Source organism: Microcebus murinus, chromosome 21, assembly GCF_040939455.1.
Source record: "Microcebus murinus isolate Inina chromosome 21, M.murinus_Inina_mat1.0, whole genome shotgun sequence".
Classification (NCBI taxonomy): Eukaryota; Metazoa; Chordata; class Mammalia; order Primates; family Cheirogaleidae; genus Microcebus; species Microcebus murinus.
Genome location: NC_134124.1, coordinates 37,956,429 through 37,973,767, shown reverse-complemented (window position 1 = coordinate 37,973,767; position 17,339 = coordinate 37,956,429). Strand labels below are relative to the sequence as shown.

The window sequence follows — 17,339 nt, the reverse complement described above, 5'->3', positions numbered from 1 at the left end:
TCTTTCTTGAACATGAATGTGATGGCAGGAGCTACAATGGTCATCTTGTGACCATGAGGAAAAACCAGTGACAATGTAGATATCTTGTTGAGCTGCTGAGCCATTGCCAGAAGCTGCCTGTTTTCTTGTTATTGGAGAAAAATAAACCTTTTTGTTTAAGCGTCTATAGTAAGGACTTTTGGCATGTGTAGCTAAACGCAATTCTGACTAACATACCTTCCCTCTTCTACATGCACACATTAATTAAGCACCTACTGTGTGCTAGCACAGGGAATATTGCCGTGAACAAGTTACAGACCTGTCCATAAAGAATTTTGAGGTAGAAGGGAGCCCAGGGGCCAAATTGGACCAGAGTTAGGGAACATTCCTCAAGGAGGGGCCTCTGGGGGTGAGTTTGGAAGGGCCAGAGGGAACAGTATGTGCAAAGGCACAGAGGCAAGGGCTGTGGCTGACACAGAAAAGAGCTGGCGGAAAGCTCTAGAGAGGAATGGCATGTGGAGAGGCCCAGAGGCCACTGCCCCCGTCCCCTGGCGCATGATTCTCCTGAGGCTTCGTGGTCGCTGGCTCGGACCTGACTCTTCTTCCTCAGCGTAGGGCACCTTCTTGCACAACTCCAGAGGGCAGTCACCTTCAATTTTCTGCCCAGGGCTCAGCAGAGGGTCTAACACACCCAGGGCTCAGCTCCTCCACTAGACCGTGAACCCCGCCCAAGTAGGGCCTAAGGCTGATTCATCTCTGGGTCACACATCCCTGCACAGGGCTGGGGACAGAGCAAAAATGGTGGTGATGATATGATGATGTGATGGTGATGGCGATGATAACAAGTACTTACTATGCACCAGGCAGTGTTCTAACAGTTAACCTATAGTAACTCATGCATTCCTCACCACAGCCCTATAAAGGCCCATTGTGGTGGTACCCCTTTTACAGGTCAGAATATTGAGGCACAGAGAAGCTAAGAAACTTGCCCAGGACCACATAGCCAGTAAGTGGTTGAATAAAGGTAGTGGCTCGGTCCATGCTGGGGGTCTAAACGAGTGACGCTGGGACCTCTTTCCGGGCTCCTGTCATTAGCACCAGGAAAGAGGCCACTAACAGTCAAGTCATCAGAGTGTCACGCAAATGGCCTCTGGTGGGGCCCTGAGTAAGCGCCCTCATGGCCAGGAAGTTCCTGGGGCTGCTCTTTCGCACACTGGCCCACCGCCAGGGGAAATGGAGCCGTGACGGGTAAGACTGAAGGAGCCTGTCTCTCCTTTTGATGGCCTTGTTCACACCTTTTTTTTCCTGCTCCACCCATTTTTCTGCTATGAGGAAGGATGAATTGATTTTGAAAATGTAAGAACCAAGGATCAGTCTGTAGGGCAAGACTTAACACACAGGGACAGAGCATTTGCCGCGGGACGTCAGGGACTAGCCCAGGAACTGCTCAGAGGAAACTCTAAAATCTCAAGTTCATGGCACGTGACTTCCTTTGAGCCAAGATGGACCGTAGGGGGCTGAGACAAAGAGAAGTAAAGAAAGAAGAAAGCAGGGAGAGGAGAGAGCACACGACACGTTACCTGTGATCTTATTTAATCTACACAGGTCTGATTTTATGCAGGAAGAAACTGAGGTTCAGATAGACTAAGTGACCTGTCCAAGGTCTCCAGCTCATAGATGGACTCGAACCCACCCCCTGCCCGACAGAGAAGCCCCTTCCCCAGCTGTGCCCCTGGTTGGCGGCTCTAGGCACCTCTCTCAAGCGGCCCCCACATCTGAGGCAGATCCTACAAGGAAAGAAAAGGAATGGAGTCCTTCCTAGTAGGGATTCTGCTTTCTGGCACTTTTCTCCAAAAAGCCCAGCCCTGCTTAGTCATAGGTGGTGCCAGGGCCTCTGCACTCGCAGGTCTTGCTAAACTGGATTGTTTCCTGGGTGCCTGCTGTGCTGGGGCCTGGGCCCAGGGTGGGAGCGCTGGCGGGGCACACCAAGCCATGCGCCTCACCGCACTCCACCCCCCAGCTCACTTGACCCTCAAGACCACCAGGAGGAAGGCAGAGCAGGGATTATTGCCCCATTTTACAGATGAGGAAACTGAGGCCCTGAAATGGAGAGGAACCCTCACGAAATGGCGTAGCAACTCAGGGGCAAGGCTGGCTCCAGAACCTTGTCTCTTGACTCAGGGGCTGGTGACCTTTCTTCCGTGTCCCACCTTGGAGGAGGAGACTGAGGCAACCAGGACTGAGCTGGATTGCCACAGGAGGCAGAGTAGGATAAAAGGTTTAGGGGGGAGGCAGCTGAAGGGCTAGGAAATGGGGAGGGTGGGGAAGATCATCCGGGGCCTTGAATGCCAGGCTGAAGACCACCAACTTTTCCTGCAGGTGCACCAAGAGGGACGTGTCTGTGAGCTGGGAGCACAGGGCAAGCTCCGCTAATCAAGCCAGGGTGGGAAACAGGGGTGGGGGCAGTGTTGGATGCAGAAGCGGCAGCTGGGACAGGAACAGAGCGGACAGAGGCGTGGACACTTGCTGCCTTTGCCCACCTGGCAGTAACGCTCCCGTCTGGTGATTGCAAGGGATTCTGCTTCGAGGAAGTCTAACCACAGCTTGGGACTGGCCCTCAATGTGCCGAGCCCTTCCTGGCTGGGGGTGGGCACGAGGCTCCCAAGCCACCCAAACTAGCATTCCCTACTTTCCAACAGATCCTTGTCAGGCAGACGCAGCTCCAAGATAAGCACCCCAGAAATGACTGCAGCCCTCCCTGTGCCCCCTTTACATGGAAACTTGGGGCTCACTGCCCTTTACGCAGGTTAGAGCATCAGCATCTTCCCCTGCGGGAACCTGACTTGTGACGAGAGTGACCCAGAGCCTGAAGGCTGGCGTGGGGCTGGCCCGAGGCAGAGCCTTGCAGAGGCTGTGCTCTGGATCCCGCCCCGCCATGGTCTCTTCTGCAGTCTGGCTCCTTACCCATTCCCTGCATGCTGTGAGACCCCCTTCCGCCCAAGGCAGCCCTTTCTTGGTGGCCGGAGGTGGTTTCTGTGACGTGCAGTCAAAGCACGTTAGCTGAGACAAACGCGGGCGCAGAGCGCTGGGCTTCCTGCAGAGCCGGCAGGGCTGCGGGCAGACCAGGGCCAGGGGCCTCCGCCAGCCTCCAGGGCCAGGCTCGGCAGGGTCCCTGAGGCCCCCAAACCGGTGTTGTGTCTGCCTTGAAGACGTGCCCTGCAGGCTTGCGCCCTCGCCCAGGGCAGCCATCCTAGACCTGGTTCCGCTCCCCACAGGTTTTCTATTGCTGCGCTGACAAATAGCTAACAAATACCTGCAAACTTAGAGGCTTAAAACAAATTCAAGGCCCGGTGTGGTGGCTCACGCCTGTAATCCTAGCACTCTGGGAGGCGGGAGGATCACTCAAGGTCAGGAGTTTGAAACCAGCCTGAGCAAGAGCTAGAGTAGAGACCCCGTTGCTACTAAAAATAGAAAGAAATTAATTGGCCAACTAAAAATATATAGAAGAAATTAGGCAGGCGTGGTGGCACACGCCTGTAATCCTAGCACTCTGGGAGGCCGAGGCGGGAGGATCACTTGGGCCCAGGAGTTTGAGGTTGCTGTGAGCTAGGCTGATGCCACGGCACTCTAGCCTGGGCAATAGAGTGAGACTCTGTCTCAAAAACAAAAACAAAAACAAATTCAATATCTCACAGTCAGATAGTCCAGCATGGGTCTCGCGGAGCTAAAAGCAAGGTTTCAACGGGGCTGCGTTCCTTTCTGGAGGCTCTAGTGGAAAATCTGTTTCCTTGTCTTTTTTTCTTATTCTTCTTTTTCTTTGCTTTTTCAGCTCCTAGAGGCCATCCACAGTCCCTGGCTGGTGGCTCCTTCCTCCACTTTCAAAGCCAGCAGTGGCAGGGTGAGCCCTCACGTCCCATCACTCTGACCTCTCCCCTTTGCTTTTAACCCTTTGCACTTGGATGTCGAGTGTGACTTGACACGGTTAGCAAAAATTATAGAGATTAAAATTACTCTTTGAATGTATCAATAATTTGAAATATAAAAAAATCCAAATAAATAAGTTTGTATGAAAAGAAACTCCAGTTTTTTATTCTACTGCCATGCTTTGTAAAATCTGGGGTATTTAAAAAAGTAAATCCTGCGTAGAATAAAGAAATCGAGAAAAAAGCAAGCAAGTGCAAAGGGTTAAGGATTCTCGCACTGGGCCCACCCAGACCACCCAGGGTCATCTCCCAGTTAAGGTCACGTGATTAGCAACCGTAATTCCATCTGCAGCTTCAATTCCTCTTTGCCAAATACCCAGTACAGTATCCGTTTCCAGGGATTAGGATGTGGACATCTTCGGGGGCCATCATTCTGCCTACCACAGGCTCTTACCCCAGGGCCTGGCATAGCTGCAGCCTTGCAAATGCCCAAACCAGGTTCCCCCTCTGACTCTGCTGTAATCCAAGCCCCCAACCTTTGAAAGCAGGAAGGGGGTCCTAACTCCTTCCTCTCCAGCAGCTAAAGCCCAAGCCTGCCCCAGTTTCCCTTCCAGAAGGCCTGGTTTCTCTGCTCCTACTGCCTGCCTCCCAAGAGAACCTACAGGGAACAAGGAGTTTGGAGCTGGCTATAATTATCTTCTTACCACCGCCTGGCTCCTCTTAGCCTCAGTCTTCCCATCTATAAAATGGAACATCAATATCTGTCCTCCAGAGTATTGTGGGGATTAAGTAATACTTTGCCCATAACAAGCCTAGAATATCGGCACTTAGTAAATGAGAGTTTCCTCTCTCCTTAGGCATGCCCACTGTCTCCCAGATTTGGCTAAGGATCATATTTCCCTGGGAGCACTGTTGACAGTACAGATTCCTAGGACTTTCTCCTTTGGAAGTTCTTATTCAGGGGTCTGATGTTAGGTATAAAGTTAGGGTTAGGATAGAGCTCAAAGAAATCTGTATTGTTAACAGGGACACCACATGCTAGGCAGAGTGTGGTCCACTCAGACCACAAGAACCTCTCCCAGGAGTATTACAATAGTCTCCCAATTGGCTGGCCTGCCTCCACTCTCCCTCTTCCAAATACTGCTGGATTGCCCTGGGCCTCAATCTCCCTATCTGTAGAGGAAGTTGGGCTGCATTCTGTAAGGTTCTTCTAGCTCTGACATTCTATTAATAGGGTACTAATGTAGTCAGTGTCTAGTTAAAGCATTCAAGGTAATCCACTCAATCAACACAAAACTTTGGGCCTCAGGCTTGACATGACCTGCAAGAGGGTCCAGAGCAGCATGTACCTATGGTATCTTTCGGTGCAACTGTAGGCCCTTGAAATGCTCCAAGAAAAAGGGGATTGTGTGTTCAAATAAGTTTGGGCAACACTATTTTCCATAGTCCTCCTATTGGAGCCCCACGATGTGTAATAGTGTATTAAAGGCTCTGAGAAGGCCTGTAGGAGAGAAAGCTCTTTCACTTTCTTTAATCCAATCCTTCCCCAAACTGTGCAAGAACACAGTCCTTTTCTCCAGGATGCAGTTCAGAAGGCAGAGTAGAAATCCTCTAGCACAGTTTTGAGAAATTCCTCCATCTTGTTCAACTGCTGATGTGCCGGATCGGCCTCTCTGTCCTAGAATCCAGGCCTGGGCAATCTAACGTCACCGCCCACTTTGGACAGCACCGAGCTCCTGGGTCCAGAGTTCCTCCATCCCTCAGTCAAGACACTTGGGGATGGTACTGAGTCAAAAACAGACTCTGGGAACCTGGGGCATGGAACAGAAATGCCTTTGTTTTTATTTAATTCTTTTTTTTAATGGGAACTTTTTTAATTATTATTTTTATTTTCTACTTATAGTAGAGATGAGGTCTCACTCTTGCTGGTCTCGAACTCTTGAGCTCAAGCAATCCTCCCACCTGAGCCTCCCAGAGTGCTAGGATTACAGGCGTGAGCCACCGCCCCCGGCCCAGAAATGTCTTTGCACCAGCCCCAGACTTGCAGGTTGTGGGCAGAGTACCCTCTTCGTCACTCCCCGAGCCTGCCTTAGAGCAGGGCTGGGTTGGGGGCTGAGTCCGGATGTCATGAGACTGAGTGTCTGGCACTGGCCTGCTGCTAGCCCACCCTAGACCCCTGGCCATATCACCCCTCCCCTGGGTCCTTCTTCTCGTCCATAAAACAGGGAATAACATCACTCACTGAGGGTTTGGGAGCTCAAGTGGGGTTGTGGATAGGAAAGTGTGTGGCGAAACTGTCACATCCTCAGCCAGGATGCTGTACTGAGAGGTGCCTTGATTATGCCACTCGGGCAACGGGTCCGACAGAGCCTGCTTCAAGTTGTGCTTCCCCACTTGGCTTCCCAGCTCCGTGATTCCAATCACTTTACCTAGCTCAGCCTCCGTTTCCTCATCTGTAAAATGCGGATAGTGGCACTGTCTTGCAGGGTTGCCGTGAGAATTGAGATGGAAAGGACTTAGCTCCTGAGCTTCCTAGGAGTAGGAATCATATTTTCTTGCTCCCTGCTATATTCTAGCCCCTGGCTTAGAGAAATCACTTCATAAAAAGAAGTAAAACTTAAGTGCTGAACTTAAGAGCTTAAAGAAATAGTGTCAGACCTGCAAAGTTTCTTAGCATCTCCCCTTCCCCTGATAACATCTTCCACTTGTTCATACCCCTTCTTCTTCCTCACCACTCTCCCGCTTCCTTCCTCCCCCACCTCCCCAGGCTTGAGGGACTCTCTCCTTCCCCAAGTCACAATTCCACAGTGTTGTACCCAGGAGATCAAAACTGAGGCCTAGAAAGGAAAAGGACTTGCCCAAGGCCACCAGTGAGGAGTCTGAATATGAACTTAGATCTAAGGACAAAGAGTCCAAGCGTGCAAGGAACCATGCAGGGAGTTCCTCTGGCCCATGTCAGTCCGGGAAGTTCAATGGTGGCATAACAACCCACACGGCCCAGCCAGCGGACCACGCTCAGCAGAATGTCCACGAATCCGGGGAAAGTCTTGTGGCCACAGCGTACCCAAGTAGGCAGCCAGGGCCGGGGCGACCCCCAAAGAGTGCAGGATGCACCTAGGCTGAAATAAGAAGATGAAAAGGGACCAAAGCAAGTGCGATGCCCAAGTGCCAAAATAACAGCTGTGCAGAAAGAGGATGGGTGGCCCAGCTTGGAGGCTGTCCATACAGAAAGATCTGGGATTTTAAAAGACAATCTAGAAAGTAAGAAAATATTAGCACAAGCATCTAGCTTGGTGCTTAGCACATAGTAGGAACACAACCAATGTTTGTTGAAGTGGTGATACGAACCAACAAGGTGACACGGCTACAGAGCGCAATCAACATAGCCTTAGGTCATATTAACAGAAGCGCAGTCTACAGTGAAGACGGTGATCCGCATCCCAGCGTCCCCAGTCCTCCATCCTGGGTTCGCTCCTGGGTTCTGCACAGAATAGGGTCTGGAGAGACCAACAGAACCCACAGGCTGTGGGGTGCAGAAACCACACCTAAGACAAGTGGCTGGAGGAGCAGGGCACTCGGCCTAGAAACGAGCACCACATGGACGGACCTGGTCACAGTCCCCAAGTCTCTGCAGGGCTACTCCAGGACAGGGGACCAGGAGGTAGGGCTGTGAGCCCAAATGGAGGGGTCCATACCTTGAAGGAGTCACCAGGGTAATTGCCAGCTCAATATATAATTTTCTAAAGCGGACACCTGCTTTGGGGTGGGCGTGAGCACCCTGTCAAGCAAGGGGCAAGCGGAGGAGCGAGTGGCAGCATATGGCTTAGATGTTCTTAGCTCAGAACCGATTAGTCTCTCAAGCAATAATCTCCAGAGTGCAGGAGGAAAGTATTAGTCCATCTATTTCTACGTAATTTTTCCCTAAGAATAATTAACAGTATGTGGTCTAACCCTGCCGTGCACCCCGGCCCGTGTCCGACACTGCGCGCCGTGCCCACTAAGCGGGAGCCCCACAGCGCAGGCGGGGCTGCTGCGGCCACCGCTCCCTCTCGCCACATCCGGACTATCCCCGCACGTTGTGGTGCGCAGGAGCCCCTGGGCAGATCCAAGGCTCAAAGGATACAGCTTTCGCTGAATCAGCCCCCTTGGTGTGGACAAGTGGCTTCAGAGAGTCCCTGCAAAGAAACCTTGGACGGAGATAACTCTAATCACGAAAGTACAAACCAGCAACAGGAAAAGCCCAGGGCAGACTCACCCCTGCCCCTAGTTCAGCTGTGTTGCCATGCTGGGAACGACAGTTGAGTGGGGCCTCACACACAAACAATTGCTTACTGAAATAATGATGAGAAGCCATTTGAAGGGTGGATTTCCATCCACTATCATTGGTGATGCGATTCACTCCAAGCGTATATTGGGCCTTGAGACATGAGCTAATGGCCACTGTACTTGTATATAATTTATATATCTATACATATGCATATGTTGGGGGTGCCCAAGTATTTTCTTGAGAAGGGTGCTCGATCACAGAGTGACACACCGCTGCTCTAGATCTTCAGACCGAGCTGGGCACTAGGGGATGCTAGTCCTGCTTTGGCCTTTGGTTCTAAGCAGAATTTGTTTCGGATTTAGGAACAGAGAAAGCTAGGGTGGGAGTATGCCCTCAACAAAACTTTTTTGAGTCACCCATGATAAGTTGGAAGATTAATGAGTAGAAACCAAAAACTCTTTAAAGGCTTCCCCTGGCTGTGTCATCCTCGCTTGATGGAGCTCTGAGCTAAACACCAAGGCACCAAAGTGGCTGCCCAGGTACAGAGCCAGCCAGGGCTCTCGCAGCCTCAAGTCTCAGTCTCTTTCCCCTGTCTCCTTTACACCTTTCTTTCCCTGTTTTTCCTGCTTCTCTCTCTCTCTCTCTCTCACACACACACACACACACACACACACACACACACACATGCACGCACACAATCGACAACAACAGAAAGGAGGAGCCAGTGCAAGAGCTTGTCTGTTCCCGAACATCAGACAGACCTGGACGCAGTTCCACCTCTACCCTCACTCTGTGAGGCCTCGGGCAGCCACGTCTGCTCTCGGAAGCTCAGAATCCTCGCCTGGAAAAACGGGCATGCCTACAACTCAACGGCAAGGAGACAAATAACCCAGCTTAAAAGTGATCAAAGGGTTTGAATAGACATCTGTCTAAAGAAGATGTAGAAGGAGTCAACAGCACATGGAGAGATGCTCCGCATTTAGGCATTAGGGAAATGCAAATCAAAAGCACACTGAGGTACTGCTTCGCACCAGCATGGCTAAAATAAGACGCACAGACAATAACAAGTGCTGCTGAGGATGCAGAGAAACTGAAGCCCTCATAACACTTCTGGTTAACCGTATTACACGGTGGTCACTTTGGAAAACAGTTTGGTGGTTCCCCAAAATGTTCAATGTGGAGTTACCATATGACCCAGCAATTCCAATTCTAGGAATATAACCATGAAAATTGAAAACCTACGTCCACACAAAGACTTGTACATGAATGTTTATAACGTTACTCATAATAGCGAAAAAGTGGAAACAACCCAAATTCCATCAACTGGCGAATGGATAAACAAAATGCAGTATCATCCAGCTGTGAAGAGGAGTGAAGTGCTGACACATGCCACGACACATGCCACGACACCGATGAACCTTGACCACATCACACTGAGTGAAAGAAACCAGTCGGAAAGGCCACACACTATGATCCCATTCAGAGGAAATGTCCAGGGCAGCCAGGTCCGCACGGACAAAGTAGGTACGTTACCAGCAGGAAGGGGAAAAGTAGTGATTGCTAAAGGGCATGGGGTGTATCTTGGGGATGATAAAAATGTTCTAAATTAGATAGTGATGATGGTGTCGCAACTCAGTGAATATACTAAAAACCCTGAACTGTATACTTTAAAAGAGGTTGGATTTTATGGTGTGTGAATCATATCTAGAAAAAGTTGTTAATGAAAAAAAAGGACGTGGATTTCACCAGGGTTGTTGTGAAAGCGAAATAAGGCAGAGGCAGGGCAGGGCCTGGCACGATCCCTGGCGTGAGATCTCTCTCTGTGGCTCTCTGATTTCCAGCAGACAGCCGTGCTCTGCAGGCTGTGCGGGCCGGAGTGCACGCAGCACCGCTGCGCCCAGCACACACCGCTGGCTCCCTAATCAGGGCTCGAAACTCTTCCGGGCCGTTTCTAAACAAGACGGAAGAAAACGAGCAGGAGACCTTGGCCTTTCCCATCCCCCTGAGCGGGAAAATAGTTTGCTGGAGGCCTGAGAGCCAGGCTGCTCCGAGCAGAGGCAGCTGCGGGATGAGGATGGCGGCCCTAGAGGGAGGTTGGCCCTGGGGGGCTCTGAGGGGTCTGCCAAGCCCCTCCCTTGGGCCACACCACTGGGCCTGGGGCTGTGACAGGCAGCAGGGCCCCTCCCCACGGGCCAGCTCTCGGGTCAGCACTCTCTTCCCAGGGGTGCCTTTGAGCCGGCAGGGGACAACTGGCCTCTCCTTCCTCCCACAGCTACCGGAGAGGACAAGGGAGGGCAGCTGCCTTCGTTGGCCGGTCAAAGTGCAGAGGCCAAGACCTTGGGGGGACACCTGGCTCTCCTAAGCTGTGAGGTTCCACAACGGCAGCGTGACAGGGGCCCTCAGAGATCCAGCCAAACCCTTTGCTTCACAGGTAGGAATCTGAGGCTCAGAGAAGGCAAGGGTTTTTCTGAAGATCCTGCAGTAAGTTGGTGACAAAATCAGGAGCTGGTCACCTACCACAGCCAGGCACAGGCCTCCAAACGACCTGGGAGGTGAATACTTGTCATCCTCCCCAGATGTCTCCCGAGCCGGGGACTGAGGCTGTCGTCCAGCTGCGGAGGTGCCACGCTGGGATTCAGACCCAGGTGCCCCAGGAGCTGTCAAGCCTACCCGGGACGCCGTTTGCCCCATTCCCTCAAAAGCTGGCTCCCCGCCTCATGGCCCACCCAGCCCCAGCTCCCATTACCTGTGGCTGTGGTCCCTCGGCCTGTCCGGGCAGCGAGGCCAGCTGTGTGCCGACTGTGGGGACTCCAGCTGGGCAGGGGAAGCAGAGGCCAGGCCACGCCCGTGACAGCCAGAGGGCGGGGACAGCATGACGCTGCCCTGGGCCCCATGGCTCACCCTCACCGGGTGGCATTCCTTCCTGCGGGGCTATCAGCCCCAGGCCTTCCTGTCTGACTTGCCTCCTCCCTACGGCACCCAGGAGGGGCAGGCCACCCCAGGAGGGGCAGTTCAGGCAGCTGCCACCAGGCCCTCGGACCCTGGCAGGCAGCGCTGGGGGCAGCCTTGGCCGGCAGAGCTGGGAAGGAAGGCGGGGGCGTGTCCCAGGTACCCCTCCACCTCCTTGGTGAGGCTGACTCACGCCCCAGCCATGTGTCCCAACCTGCCCCATGGGTCCCAGGGGGGAAGGAAGACACCACAGTGTCAGAGGCCGAGGCTGGGCAGGAAGCGGGAGAGGAGCCTGGGGGACTCGGGGGCTGGCGGTGTCTTCTCCTAGGAAGGAGACCAGGCTAAAGCTAGAGGCCCTCTTGGAGAGCCCCCACTTGCCTTGGGCAGGAGGGAAAACACAGGTCGCGAGGGGGAGAAGGGGGCCAGAGGGGTGAGAGGGGCGGGGACTGACCTCACACGGCTGAGGCCCAGTGGTAACCCCAGCTCAGCCTGCCTCCCTTCACTCGTTCACCAGGTGGGACAGGAAACAAGCCCTGCCGCTGCCCCGGGAGCCCCCAGCCGCAAGGGAGCAGGCAACGGGGGAGCGGTGGGCTTCCAGGAGGGCTTTTGGGAAGAGGGGTCACCCATAGCCTAAGCTCAGGCCCCGAATCTTGGAGTCATCCTTGACTCTTTGCTTCCTCATACTCTGACCCACCTGGAAAATCCTGTTGGCCCACCCACCTTCAATACACTCCAAATCTAGTCCTTCTCTCCACCCCTACGGTAGCCCGGGCAGCCAACGCTCACTGGTCTCTCTGCTCCTGCCCTCACCTGGCTGGTGTCACCACAGCAGCCAGAGGCATCCTGTTCCAGCCCAAGTCATGAGCCTCCCTTGCTCACCCCTCATCCCGCGTCGTGCGCACTCAGAATAAATCACAGGCTCTTATGAGGCCCCGCACGATCTGCCCACGGCGCTGGCCTCTCCGGCCCGCACCATCTGCCCACGGCGCTGGCCTCTCCACCCTGCACCATCTGCCCACGGCGCTGGCCTCTCCGCCCTGCACCATCTGCCCACGGCGCTGGCCTCTCCGCCCCGCACCATCTGCCCACGGCGCTGGCCTCTCCGCCCTGCACCATCTGCCCACGGCGCTGGCCTCTCCGGCCTGCACCATCTGCCCACGGCGCTGGCCTCTCCGGCCCGCACCATCTGCCCACGGCGCTGGCCTCTCCGGCCTGCACCATCTGCCCACGGCGCTGGCCTCTCCGGCCCGCACCATCTGCCCACGGCGCTGGCCTCTCCGGCCTGCACCATCTGCCCACGGCGCTGGCCTCTCCGGCCCGCACCATCTGCCCACGGCGCTGGCCTCTCCGCCCTGCACCATCTGCCCACGGCGCTGGCCTCTCTGGCTCCGCACCATCTTCCCACGGCGCTGGCCTCTCTGGCCCCGCACCATCTGCCCACGGCGCTGGCCTCTCCGGCCTCGACCCCTGTGAGCTCCTGTCACCGCCCGAGCCACTGCAGTGTGCCCCCACACTGCAGGGGTGGGGTCCCTCCTCGCTGCCTTTGCGCTGGCTGTTCCCTTTGCCTAGAATGGTTTCCCCTAGAAAGCCACCTGGCCCTCCCTCACTCCTGCTCGCCTCTACTCGAAGCCCCTTCTGCGAGGGGCCTCCTGTGAGCCTGTGTAAGCAGCGCCTGGCATCAGTCCCTGCCGCGCCGCCCGCCGTGCTGCGCGCCCCTGTCCCGCGAGGTGCCTGCGTGCTCCAGGATCCAGGACAGGGTCTAACACCGTTTGTCAAGTAGGTGCTCGATAAACGAATGAACGAGCGACCTGAAAGCTTAGCCCAGCCAGCATTCCCAGGGCGTTCCAGGCAGAGGGAGCCATGCCTGCAAGGGCTCAGGGGACGGAGGCTGCTGTGCTGAGGATCTGTGAATAACTGTGCAGCCAGAGGGGGCAGGAGCCGGGCAGCAAGTGAGGCAGGGCCTCAGAGGCCAGACCAAGGAGTCGGATGTCACCCTGAGAGCAATGGGGAGCCACCATCAGATCTACATTTTAGATGATTGGCTGCCATGTTGTGGATTGGTGGGGAAACTGAGGCACAAGTATCCGGGTGAGCATGAGCCATGGCAGGGGAGATGGGGACAAGGGACAGGATCTTGGGAAGGTTTGAGCTGCAGTGTCAGAAACAGTGGCCACCAGCCACACGGCTAGTCAGGACTGAAGTGTGCTGTGAGGTAAAGTACACACTGATTTCAAAGACTTGAGATATATATATATATAAATATAAATAGCTCATTAATAATCTTTGTTTTTTTTTTTTTTTCCGAGACAGAGTATCACTCTGTTGCCCAGGCTAGAGCGCCCTAGTGTCAGCCTAGCTCACAGCAACCTCAAACTCCGGGGCTCAAGTGATCCTCCTGCCTCAGCCTCCCGAGTAGCTGGGACTATAGGCATGCGCCACCATGCCCAGCTAATTTTTTGTATATATATATTTTAGTTGGTCAATTAATTTCTTTCTATTTTTAGTAGAGATGGGATCTTGCTCAGGCTGGTTTCGAACTCCTGACCTTGAGCCATCCGCCCGCCTCGGCCTCCCAGAGTGCTAGGATTACAGGCGTGAGCTACCACGCCTGGCCTCATTAATAATCTTTGTATTGATTATCTGCTTAAATGATAATATTATGAATATATTGGGTTAAATAAAATATATTATTAAAATTAGTTTCACCTACTTCATTTTACTATTTTTAATGCAGCTACTTGAAAATTTTAAATTTAAATTTTGAAGCCTCCTCACTCCTCCAGTTGCTCCTTTCTGATGAGACCATGTAGTCCAGAGGCCACAGGGGAAAGCCCAGCGTTCAGCTCAGCACAACCACACACACGCACATTCGCACCTTCAAAGTAAGAAATGAAATAGGTTGACAGAATAAGGAATGAGTTCTCTGTCCCTGGAGGTATGTAAGAAGAAAACTGAGGGCCACTATTAAGTAGGAGGCTGAACTAGATTAGTTATTCTCAAAGTGTGGTCCCTGGACCGGATGCCTCAGCATAACCTGGAAACCTGCTAGAAATACAAATTCTCAGGCCCCATCTCAGACCTACTGCATCAGAAACTCTGAGAGTGGGACCCATAATCTGTATTTTAACAAGACCCCCTCCAGGTGATTCTGATGCCCACTCAAGTTTGAGAATCAGTAGGCTAGATAATGCTTCCTATCATTTAAAGGTTTAAATGCCTGGCACATAAAAAACTCTATTCACTACCTTCTGTTTGCCTCACAGTCCCAGGTTAAGCTACTTCCCTCTCTGCACCTCCTACAGCACCTGGCTGCGCGCGTGCCTGGGACAGGATAGACGCAAACCTGAAGGCATTGCCTACCTGTTCGCCGTGGGCAGATTTCAAAGGCCATGACAGAGCTGCCAGAGTGTGAGAGAGGCCCCAGCTCAGCTCCATCCTGGGCTGGCCCCTTTGCCCTTTGTGTGCGGAGGATGATTCACGGGACGGCCTCCACTGTCCTGTGGCACAGCTGACAGCCCCGGGGAGCCAGCTCAGCAGCCGAGTGGGGCATCCAGCTGCCCTGCATTCCAGAACCGCCAGCGGGCCTGCCTGACTCAGCAGGCACGTGTGCTCTGGATGCATCAGTCGGACAGCTCAGCCTCAGTCCTCCCAGCCATAAAAGGGGGAGACAGCAGCCCCTGTCTGTGGTGAGGATGCGTGTATAAAGTGCTCCAGGCAGTGGTTGGCACATGTGTCCTTGCTGTGCCTTGGTGCTCTTCTGATGACACCATGGGATCCCTGGGCTAATCAAAACTCCCCAGCGACCTCTTGGGGCTGAGAATGATGCCCTGTAGTTAAGAAGGAAAGAATGTTCACCTGCTGTGAGCACCTAGGAGCCTGGTCCTTTACTACGTGGATTTTTAGTTAGTCATCAGAAGGATCTCTGTGAGGCTTATCTTAATCATCATAAAGCATCTATTAAATGCACTGTCTAAATCAGAGAGTATTATGCCCATTTCATGGATGAGAAAAATGAGGTCCAGAAAGGTGAAATGATTTGCTCAGGGTCACATGGCTGGGAAGTGGCTGAGTCAGACCCTCGTCAGACTAGGGTCTCCTTGTCTTGAAAGCTGGAACTGTTTTCACTCCTCCATGGAGAAACTCCAAGCTCACCCACAGGTTTAGAAGCCCTTGAATGTCCCATTTAAATCTGAGTGTGAACTGTTACCTTCTGGTGTATGTTGGAATCTTTGCAACACTATGTTCTTTGAGAAACAATGGCTATAGCAGATCCTAATGAGATGAAGTTTAAAATATTCCTAGATCTAGATTAAGCCTGACTCGCTCTGGGCCTCTGGGCCTCAAATGTCTCACCTGCAAAATGAGCGTAATCATGGAAGCCTGCCACGGCTGAAGTTGGAGTGGTGACCCTAAAAGACCTCCTAACTCTCAGATGCCAGCATCCCTGTGCCTACTTTAAAAGGCAAGGACTAAAGTCAAATCTTAAAAATTGAAGAGGGAATAGGCCAGCCACGGTGGCTCACGCCTGTAATCCTAGCACTCTGGGAGGCCGAGGCAGGAGGATCCCTCGAGCCCAGAAGTTTGAGGCTGCAGCTACGTAGACACCACTGTACTCTCTCTACCTAGGGAGACAGAGCAAGACTCTGTCTCAAAAAAAAAAAAAAAAGAAGAGGGAATGAGGAAAAGTCAATCCTAGCTCATTGTGACAAGTGTAAAATGAAGGATTTACAATCAACAAACTTCCAATTTTTTAAGCAGAAAAATCCTTTTGACAAATAAAATTTAAGACGTCCTATCAGATCAAAATGGATTTTTTTTTTCTGGTTGAAGTAGAGCCCATGGGCTGTTGATGGGAACACCTGCTCAGTATTACCTTGGCCATGTGTGTAGTCCCTGGGGTGCCGACCAAGAACCCCAGGGCTCTGGGGAACCCAGTTTGACAACTATTGGAGGGCAACAATACAAAACAACCCTGGAAATCCATTTAAGGGGAGATCAGTAGGTCCAGAAAATGGTCCCTTTGGCTTCTAGAGGAAAATGCCTCTCTGTTTGAACACTTTTTTTAAAAAATTAAACTTTTTATTTTGAGATAATTTTTTGAGACAATAACATGAAATTTTAAGAAATAATAGAGAGATCCCACGTGCCCTTTACCTAGCTTACCCGAATGGTAACATCTTGAAAAGCTGTAATACAATTTCACAGTCAGGATACTAATATCGAGACTGTCAAAATACAGAACATTTCCACCACCACAGGGGTCCTTCATGATGTCTTTTATAGCTACATCCACTTCCCTTCTCACCTCTCCCATCCCTAATCCCTGGCAACCACCAATCTTCTCCATTTCTGTAATTTTGTCATTTCAAGAATGCTAATGTACATGGATTGTACAGTAGTCATACAATTTGTGGATTGACTTCTTTCACTCTGCATAATTCTCTGTAGAGTCACCCAGGATGTTGCATGTATCAACAGCATGTTGCTTTGTATTGCAGAGTAGCACTCTATGGCATGGCTGTGCCACAGCAGGTTAGCTATTCCCTCATTGGAGGACATCTCTTGCTTCCAGAGATTCACTATTATGAATAAAGCTGCTATAAACATTCATATACAGGTTTTTTGGGTTTTTTTGAGACAAAGTCTCGCTTTGTTGCCCAGGCTAGAGTGAGTGCAGTGGTGTCAACCTAGCTCACGGCAACCTCAAACTCCTGGGCTCAAGCGATCCTCCTGCCTCAGCCTCCCGAGTAGCTGGGACTACAGGCATGTGCCACCATGCCTGGCTAATTTTTTATATATATATATATGTTAGGTGGCCAATTAATTTCTTTCTATTTATAGTAGAGACGGGGTCTCGCTCAGGCTGGTTTTGAACTCCTTACCTCGAGCAATCTGCCCGCCTCGGCCTCCCAGAGTGCTGGGATTACAGGTGTGAGCCACCGTGCCCGGCCCTTATACAGGTTTTTCCATGAAAATATGATTATATTTCTTTGGGATAAATGCCCACAAGTGCAATTACTGAGTCGTATGGTAGCTGAATGTTTAGTATTTTAAGGAACTATCACACTGTTTTTCTAGAGTGGCTACACAATTTTACATTCCCACCAGCCATGTATGAGTGGTCTAATTTCTCTACATCCTTACCAGCATTTGATCTTGTCACTATTTTTTGTTTTAATCATTCTTCTTGGTCTCATTGTGCATTTCCATAATGGTGAATG

The 17,339-nt window shown here is 52.1% G+C and overlaps 1 protein-coding gene across 2 annotated transcripts in view; it reads right to left on the bottom strand.

The window, feature by feature from the left end:
* TMEM40 (transmembrane protein 40) overlaps positions 1–11,250 on the bottom strand; it is a 33,363-nt gene extending 22,113 nt beyond the window's left edge. For both annotated transcript variants that reach the window (XM_075996312.1, XM_075996311.1), the window contains exon 1: positions 10,916–11,250. In XM_075996312.1, the coding sequence (XP_075852427.1) occupies positions 10,916–11,063 (148 nt within the window). In that variant the 5' untranslated portion in view covers positions 11,064–11,250. The remainder of the gene's footprint in view (positions 1–10,915) is intronic.
* Positions 11,251–17,339: the final 6,089 nt, after the last annotated feature.